The sequence below is a fragment of the Monopterus albus genome, unplaced genomic scaffold (assembly GCF_001952655.1).
Source record: "Monopterus albus unplaced genomic scaffold, M_albus_1.0 scaffold3.1, whole genome shotgun sequence".
Taxonomy (NCBI): Eukaryota; Metazoa; Chordata; class Actinopteri; order Synbranchiformes; family Synbranchidae; genus Monopterus; species Monopterus albus.
The window spans coordinates 4,274,099-4,283,230 of record NW_018127883.1 but is presented as its reverse complement, the minus strand read 5'-3'; the positions used below and the strand labels follow the sequence as shown (position 1 = coordinate 4,283,230).

Here is a 9,132-nt window from a genome sequence, read left to right as displayed (position 1 = left end):
CCAACACGCACTATATGGATGCGAGGCTCGTATTTGTGTAAGGAATTTAACATTATCTGAAAAACAGCAGATTAGCACGAAGATGGTCGTTTCATGTGTCTTAATCATAATTTCTTTGCGTTTTATTTTGAGAAATAAGCATTTATGCGTAAAAAACATGGAAGATAACGTGGAAAGTCACGTTTTCTCTTAAAAAAAAAAACAAAGGATAATGCCCAACATTCTCGTCTTTCTTTCCTTACCTGACCTCCTCCGTTTAGTTTATTAGTGAGTTTGACTTTACTAAAAGAGACGGGTGATTTCATCCAGTGCGCACCAAAGTTTGGAGAGTCCGGATGGATATACACGCAGCTGGGAGTTTGAGGTTCAGGCTTGCCTCCGGGAACCCACTCTCCGTTCACATATTTCCACCTGTGATTGTCTGCAGATACAAAGTCCAGCAAAAAAGAATACATGGCGTTCGGGTCCAATCCAGACACGTTCATCTTCAGCACGGGAAACATACGCCTTGATGAAAAGAATAATGAACATTGTATTATTAGCTTTCATCTCTTTATAGACATCACAGACTGTTTGGGTTCAGATAATCTCACCTGCCATTCTTTGTAACTATCATTTCATTAGTAAGATCTTTAAATTTTTGCCAAAGCCCGCTCTCATCTAGGGAGACTTTCAGCTCCCTCTCCGTGGGGTCGCCCTTCTCGCTGCCGGCCTGCAACTCACTCTCCACCGCACTGAGGAGGTGATCCACCCCGTACTGACCGGCCTTCCCGGGGCACTCGTCGGCGCCTGTGGCCATCCTGTCCAACAGCTTTAAGGGTGAATAGTTGTAATCACAGGGCTTACTGAAAAATCTGCCCTCCTTTGCAGTTTCTTTCCTCGTCTTTTGTGCGCACAACCACAACTTCACTCCCCGATCACTGGGCGTTCTCAACAGCTCTCAAATATATAGGCTGAAGAGAAACTCCATCTCAGGATAGCTGTTTGGAGCAGAGATGGTTGGCTCATCCGCACTTTGATCTTTACGGGCTGTCAGTGATTGGCTGGGGGAGGTCATATCATTGAGGTCCACAGGATGACAGCGTTTTGAATGAAGCAGTTTGGCCAACTTTATTGCATCAACCTGTAAACATTGACACTTAGATCAAAGCCACACCTGCAGAATCCATGGCACTGTATGATTGCCATAGTTGGTCCTGGAGAGTGCCTTGTGGCCTCTGATTTTGGCCCAGATTGTTTTCTGTGTTCTAAAAACGTTCACTTTTAGGAGTGCTGCCCTTTTTGGTTATCATAGAAGCTTGTTAGAATTATTTTAAATACTGACACCTTGTTCTGATTGGGCCTAATTTGCTAAGTTAGTTTATTTAGTTTAGGGTATTTTGAAGAAACCCAGAACCCTTTCATTCCCAATGTTATTTGGTTAACACTGTGTCAGAGAGGAAGAAGAACTTGTATAACCAGGGAGTCACTGGGTGGCTTGTGTCTTCAGATGAACATGAACACTGTTTATTATGTTTCAATCCCACATACACTGCACTGCTGCTATACTCACTAACTGTATGTTAATCCACTTCATGCAATTATTTTGATAAGAAAAAATATAGCACAATACAAGCCCTATATTGTAATAATTTTATTAGAATATATATAGAAGTAACTGCTGGCTATAACAATTCATCATCATGCAGGCATGATGGCAAAATAAAACTTGATTGCATGGTATTGATTGATTAATTAATTGATGCATGGTATTATGTATAAATTATGTTGTAGTATAATTTTTATTTCTGATTTCAGCACATTGACATGTATTAATTCATTGGTGTATATAAATAAAACTAATCATCATTATTAAACTAGAATATATTAGTAATGTAATATTGTTAAATGACTAATGGAAGTTAACCAATGTTATATGGCTAAAGTGGTAGTAGTGCATCTTTTACAGATAAAAGACATCCATATTTTGAATCTATAAAGCGTGTCTGTGGTGGTGATATCTTCACTCATGTGTGTTTTATGTATAGTTCCTCCACAGTTTACATCCATGGTCAATTATCTAAAAAAAAGAACAGAAAAGACATTTAAAAAAAAAACAAAAAACAAAAAAACACTAACACTTTTTAGAAAAAATGAATGAAATTTGAGAAATAATTTACATGCTTTTGTTGACACAGATCTTCAGTGGACAGGGGTTTGGGTGTTTTACGGCGGCACATTGCTGGGTCCCAAACCGGGGTCTCAAAACATCGCTGGCTGAATAGAAAAAAACGCACACATACACAGTGCCAACTGGCAATTAATCTTTTTGTCTCCAACAAACAAATAAATAAGGTTTTGGATACAGTATTTGTCTTCATGCACCTGGATGAGGCCGTTCTGCTCAAATGCTGTGGACATGAAGGTTGATCAGTTTGGACGCTGCTCGGCTGTTTTGGAGAGCTGAGAGGTAGCTGGTTGGTTTGGCTCCCCTTTCCTTGTTTGGAGTCAATGCCTGGAAGCTGAACCTAAAATATTTCATAACACACAACTCAGTTAATGAAACACATGAAGCGATTTACATCCAGACATGTAGTGCAGCAGTGTCATGCTAACAAATAACCGTATGCTAGTAATTAATGTATATTCACTATGACCTGTTGCTGTGGTGGCTTTAAAAATAAAAGTTAAAGAGTGTGTGGCACTTATGTGTAAGCTTCCATAGAGCTCTGTGGTCTTCTGTTTTGTTGTGGCTAGTTTGTGTTACTAACCAAATCTTGGATGCCTGGCTCCTCCTGCCAGCACAGCAAGTCTGTCTCTCTGTCCAGCAGTCTGGACCAGAGTTCACAGCAACCAGAGAAAAACAAACCCCACTCAGTTAAAAGAGCAGCTGAAAGACTCCTTCAGCATACTTCTGATCTCCTGTTCACGCTTTAGTTCTGAATGTTGTCACAAACAAAATTTGAACTCATAAAAAAGAGGCTAAATTTTCTAAGTCAGTGCATCATTTTCAGCCTGTTTGCTGAATTACCAACCTTTTGGAGAAAGCCATGTTGGTTAAACAGAGATTGTACATTTGTCTTAGCCGACTCAAGTAAATTTCTGCTTTCCTGCTCCTCTCAGGAATCTCAGGGATAATCTGGGTTGAGAAAACAGTAAACATGAGCATTTCCTTCTGTAACACTATATCTAAAGAGGCAAGATTAATGGCTGACCTACCAATTCAGGTATTTTGCTCTGGACGTTCCTCATAATGTTAGGCTGTAGGGTTGCAAAAGTGGGGATATTTATCTGTAGGTGGCACATATTACATATATTTAGCATTTCCTTGTCCATTAATCATTTTGCATTTTAAAAAGAAACATCCCCATCCTTGTATTCGAGCTGAGGTAACCGTGGTGTAAAAGTCAGAGGTGTCATAGCCAGTGTCATTTCCCACAGTCCCAGTGCTCCATTTGGCACCTTTCTCTCCTCCTCTGACGCCCCACCTAGCACTAACTATCACACTTGGTCACTTCCTGATATGGAACTGCAGCACTGGAATTAATGTTGTTGCTCCGTATGGTGCAATAGACCCAGCCCGTTCCCAGTCTCCTACTTTCAAATGATAAAATGCAGGTGCAGTTCACATTCAATGATTTTCCTACCTTCCAGCTGGCTATAATAGGTGCACATATGCAGGTCTCTATTACTGGATGTTCATAATGAAATATATAGAAGTCAAGTGACAACCTGTGTATTGTGAAAAACACGATACATTTAAAGCATTTTGGAAAACAGTTGGCAGTTATAAATTATATAAGATTTGTAGAAAAGGGGCTGATAGTTGTGGAAACACAGGTACTGTGCTGTACACTGATTTATTCTTATTTTCTTATAACATAAATATTAAACATGACAATATAATAAAGCAAACAATTAGCACAGTATTGAGCTACGTAACATGTCCCTGACACTGTTTTATAAGGTTCAAAAGGAAAGTAGTATTTGTTACAGAGCAACTTAGCTGTATCCCTCACTGTACTGTGTATGGTAATGTGGGGGTAAACAAGAAAGTAGAGCAGACTGGTGACTCAACGTAGATAAGAACTGATCATCTTGCTCTTCACAACGCTCTCAACTTTGAATTTAATCAGTGATTCAGGAAAACGAACCTATCACTCAGAAAATCAGAAACTAACAATGTCCTCTGACTTCTGTAGAGTTTCACACATGCTCTGTGTACTCTACTGTAGGTCCCCACTCAAAGCCTGAACCTCGGATTGACACCCTGAGGATGTCAACAAGCCTCTCCATCACCGGTAGCGCTGCGGTCAGTAATGCTCCTGCATGCCTGCTGGCTTTGGCCCGTCCCGTCTGACCACTGTCTGCCTTCCCCTGCTCTCCCTCCAGTTGGACTTGTCCTCTGTTTGCTCGGGCCCAATTTGACACAGAGGTGAGAGGAAAAATGAGTCCTGCGTGCTTGTCCATATATGCACATCTCAGCACCTGAGCATAACCTCACCTTTTTACCAGCCTCTCTCCTGCTCTCTGATATCACTGCAAAGAAACTGTGTGTATGTCTCCCTCACCTCTTGATATTAAATTCTGGCTTTTTTGAAAGCTCTCAAATTTCATAATTCAGTCAATAAACTTGAACAGGTTTTCTTTTGAGCCATTTTTCTTGATGAAAACTGCAATTATACTCAGATTTGTTTAATTAAAGTTTAAAAAAGATTTTATATTTTGGAAAATATGCCTGTTTACTTTCTTTCTGAAAAGATAGATACCACTCACATGTTTGTGCATAAATGATTAAATGTGTTTATTTGTGAACTTTAGAGGTGCTGGTAAGTTTATTTTATTGCCTTTAGAGAGGGCCAAGCTAGTTGTTTCCCCCTGCTTCCAGTCTTTATGCTAAGCTAAGCTGACTGACAAGCTGGTGGCAGCTTCATACCTACTGCACAGACATGACAGTGGTATCAATCATGTCATCTATCTTTGAAAGTTAGAAAGAAAAATGTAAATTATTCCTTTAATGCTCTGCTTGCTAAATGTAGTTTGTTACTTACACATGGCGAAAGAAAACCAAGGAACTGAATAAGAGTGAAAATGTAATATTTAGCCCACAGTAAAATCTTACTATAAGTGTATTCTATCAGTGTGGGGTTGTGTTGGTCTGAAGAGGCAGTAGTGATAACTGGTCCAGGTGTGTTTGCCTCTCACTGCCCTTGTTAATTGAGACTACTGCCCCTGTGGTTTTGACACTAACCTTGGGAAATAATCGCTCACTATCATCCTTTTCCCGACTGAAGATCAGCTCTGCCAAAATTTCTGCTGAATGAGACCCTTGCTCTAATAATCTACACACAGAGACACAAACAAACACACACATTAGAAGTGAGTCCATGTTCCAACTAAAGGAACATAAGACCATAGTCAAGAAATCATTCATTAACCAAACATTAATAAAACTGTGCCAATCCTTTGTACAACATTTGTACAAACATCGTTGTCAACTTCCTTGTTGGTGTGATGTATGACCTGTGCACCACATGTCAGGTTGTTAATATTGTATGCTCCTAATGGTGTGCTACTTCTCAAGAGTAGCTATAGTGTGGTGCAGCTCACACCCAAAAACACTGCACACTCGGGTGACAACACACTTTGTCTGAAGGGTGCAAACTAGCTTCAGGGAGGACTCCTGAGCAAGGCAGCGTTTACTCACAGGACAGTGCAGCAGCTAACAGATCTATACAAACCCCACAAGCTGCACAGGCTGCAGGTGGAGGCGTGAGGATGAGGACTTGTACGTTGATATGTACAGTGTTAGTGATGACATGTTCACAAGTGATGCTGTAGAAGGTTGAACATGAAGAATATTGCTTAGCTATCCCAGTCTTATGTACATTTTCCAATCATCATGATCTATTTATAACAACAGACATGATATCTTCTGGTCAGTTTTGTTGTACTGTTTTGCATATGTGTGAAATTCAACATGTTGAAGAGACCGTGACTAGGTGGCCACAGAGATAGCAAATTACTGCCTAAACTGTCTAATAAATCATATCAACTAATATTAAACATATAAATAGCAACAAAGCAGGATAAACTGATTCATTACTTCAAAACATAACCATGGACTTCATATTTTGGCTTCAGCTCTAATTGCTTTTATTTTGGGTATTTCTCATGGATGTGGGGAATGTGCTTATAGCGCTGTCTCGCCATGTTTGCCTGTGGAGCGGTGAGATTTCACACTGATGGAAGATTTGTCAGTGCAAGCCTTCACTCGCCTTCTTATCAAGCTCCTAATGTCCCCAAGACAATGTGCTGTTTCACAGTGGCAGCCTCGTACTAATATCATACATGCTCCTACTAAACAGAGTTCAGCTCTAATTAACAACAAGAGCGACAGCGGCCGACACTGTTCTGTTATACACTCACAGCATGTAAACACAAAGGAGGCTGAAAGCGATACGACTAGGTGAAAATATGTAAAGTGGATTTGAACAACACACTTTGGAGATGACTTTAAATTAAAAACTAAAAGCAGTAGTGTGAATTTGTTTTTGGAGCTTACATCACTTTAGTTAACTGCCAGCTGCTGTGTGTTAAGATATAAAGAAACAAGGCTGTTAGAAAAAAACAGAAGGTTTTTAGATTAAAAACTATACTATTAGTGTTCTAAATGCTTTTAAAAGCATTACAAGATTTTCAACTAGAAGAACCTAAATATGAAAAAGAAAGTCTGTGTGTATGTGCTGCTAAAACTGAGCAGTTCAAATAGTTGGAAGTTTAAGTGACAGTGCTGAAAGTAGTTGAAAACTGAAGTTCAAGCAGTGTAAGAAGTTGGTCACTGTTACAGTCGTTCAAAAATACTGTGAAGAAGATATCCTGAAAGCAGTTAGTGGTGGTTCAAGTGTATAAACTGAAAGAGGAGATGAGTTCAGCTGAAGTGTAAACCTTCAGTAGAGTTTCTTAAATCTAAAGAATACTGTACGTAGTTAATTTATTTTTGATAACAGGGATATTACAGGTATAACTGGAGATGAGTGGAACCACATTACAACTCAAAGGCTGGCATGCTCTAAGATCATCTCTGCCACTTTTGGTAAACAGAGCACTGTTTGCCTGGAAGCCCACAAAGCTTTAAAAGAGAAAACACTCTCCAAACAGTCCAACAACTGATTACACTGCTGGCATAAAGTGACACCACTGGCCCAATTGCTATATCTCTTTTGTAGTGGACATAATTATGACATTTTCCCCTGGATGATGTTTGTGAGAGTCAGAGCAGCTGTCTGAGGAGGTGAGTCTCCACAACAGAGGGGTCAGACTGTGTTTGGTCATCTCACTTCTACGTGAGTAATCAGCTCTCTCCCCTCCAGGAGGGTCCATGCTAAACAAGCCTTCAGTGGAGTCAGTGTTTGTTCTTGAAAGCAGTTCAAACACAGATCCAGAGTATTCACAGTTTTAGCTGTGTACCATTTCTCTGCCAGCCCACCACCAACAGTGGCTCTAGCTTTGAAACATAAAACCCCAGACATGCTGATTTATATTTATAGACCTACTTCATAAAGTAACCACTGAAATACTGTGTTTTGCAGGATGATACATATTGATCATGTTCAACTAAAAAATGTAGACTTATTGAAGCTTGTGTTGACGCAACCTGGAGTGTCGATTGTTATCCTCATGTCCCCTCTCTTCAGCAGTGCATGGATGTTTGTCTGATGTCTTGAGCTGCGATGTCAGATCAGCTGCGGGTCTGCTGTTGAGCACTGTTAACATTACATCAAAATACATACATAGTCACATCTACTGTTTTTCCATAATAGATCTAAGAAGACGGAAACCAGTACAAATTGTATGGGTCTATAACCTAACTCTTTTTCCTGATATCTTGCAGACTTCTTTTTAGCTGCGATGGTTGATGGTTATATTCGATGGACCTATAAAAGTCCTCCAAGTCATGGTGGGTTTTCAGGTGTCCACGCTCAGCTAACTGCTTCTGAAGGTCAAAGATCTCAGAGTAGAGATACAGTGGCACAATGCAGTTATTAATGTCATTATGAGGGATGAAACATGAAGGAACTGAAGTCAGGTGTCCCATTTTGGTGCATTTGTGCATTCAGTGTTGGGACCTACCAGGTAATAACTGGTTTTGGGTAGGGACTTCAGGTAGGAGTCATTGTGCTGCAGCTTGGAGAAGGCCAGCTTCTTTTTTTTCTGAGTAAAAGAGAAACAAGAAAGGGGCAGACAGAGAGTCAGAGAAGGACAGATACAGAGAGCCTCCCTTGTTCCAGAGGCTGGGAAACAGATCACACAGAACAAATGAGAAGCAAACATGCAGGCATAGGAAGCCATTAACTGCAACAGGGACCAATTAGGCCCCAGTAGGTGTTCTTGCCGTTGCCTGCTTTGGTCCTACCTCACCTCCATGTCTGTGACAGAGCCTCTGGATCTGAGCTGAGGAAACAACGGGTAGTTTCATTTGCTCAGCAATTTGAGGTAAAGGGCTCCTACTAAAGGGCCTCTAAAGTCCTTTATTGTGCTCTCTGCCCCCCCTAAAGCAGCTCAGCTTTTATAGGAGGGGAAGATAAGACAGGATCTCTCTCATGTTAGACCCCCTCTACACAGGTGCTCTCTGAAGCTTATTGCTCTTTTCACACCTAGTCAGAACAGAGACTAGACAGTCAAAACCAATGTCAATTACAGCAGTCCCAGTGGGAAGAGAATCACACAGAGAAGGGTTGAAAAATGCATGGTAGCAAAAAAAAAAAAGCCATAACAATTGAATTTACTGTTGAACACTACTTGTTGATATTCTAATACCACTATATTCATTACTTGTTTTACTTTGAAAAGCCATCCAGTTAAATTTTTACAACTGAATTCCCTGCTTTTACATTTCCAAATGGTATTTTCAAGTACTGTAATTTCAAAAATGTCACTTTCTATATTGAAAGGATGCACAAATTAGAAGGTTAGAGTCCAATGTTCATAACACTTCACTTAAACTGATCTAGTTTTCTGATGTTAAGGTTCTAATCAAGTGAAACTGGACTGGTGAAAATGAATACACAGTAAAGACTTCAAACTGAGGAGGAGGGCTGTTTTATTCTTGTTGCACTATAACATATTTGTTAATGATGGTATTCCTGTTTG

General features: G+C 40.1%; 2 protein-coding genes across 4 annotated transcripts in view; both read right to left on the bottom strand.

The window, feature by feature from the left end:
• tbxtb (T-box transcription factor Tb) overlaps positions 1–1,531 on the bottom strand; it is a 4,662-nt gene extending 3,131 nt beyond the window's left edge. Inside the window, exons 1-3 of the mRNA XM_020601732.1 lie at positions 594–1,531; positions 243–507; positions 1–56 (exon numbers count right to left, since the gene is read on the bottom strand). The exon at positions 1–56 is cut by the window's left edge and continues 85 nt beyond it. Of these exons, the coding sequence (XP_020457388.1) occupies positions 1–56; positions 243–507; positions 594–799 (527 nt within the window). The 5' untranslated portion in view covers positions 800–1,531. The remainder of the gene's footprint in view (positions 57–242; positions 508–593) is intronic.
• Positions 1,532–1,929: 398 nt separating this feature from the next.
• The window catches only part of LOC109962309 (uncharacterized), an 18,009-nt gene continuing 10,806 nt past the window's right edge, over positions 1,930–9,132 (bottom strand). Inside the window, exons 5-14 of one of the 3 annotated variants that reach the window (XM_020603902.1) lie at positions 8,113–8,193; positions 7,852–7,990; positions 7,637–7,745; positions 5,231–5,321; positions 3,199–3,270; positions 3,015–3,118; positions 2,751–2,811; positions 2,365–2,507; positions 2,160–2,256; positions 1,930–2,059 (exon numbers count right to left, since the gene is read on the bottom strand). In XM_020603902.1, the coding sequence (XP_020459558.1) occupies positions 2,018–2,059; positions 2,160–2,256; positions 2,365–2,507; positions 2,751–2,811; positions 3,015–3,118; positions 3,199–3,270; positions 5,231–5,321; positions 7,637–7,745; positions 7,852–7,990; positions 8,113–8,193 (939 nt within the window). In that variant the 3' untranslated portion in view covers positions 1,930–2,017. The remainder of the gene's footprint in view (positions 2,060–2,159; positions 2,257–2,364; positions 2,508–2,750; positions 2,812–3,014; positions 3,119–3,198; positions 3,271–5,230; positions 5,322–7,636; positions 7,746–7,851; positions 7,991–8,112; positions 8,194–9,132) is intronic. The other 2 variants (XM_020603921.1, XM_020603911.1) reach the window with 2 other exon arrangements.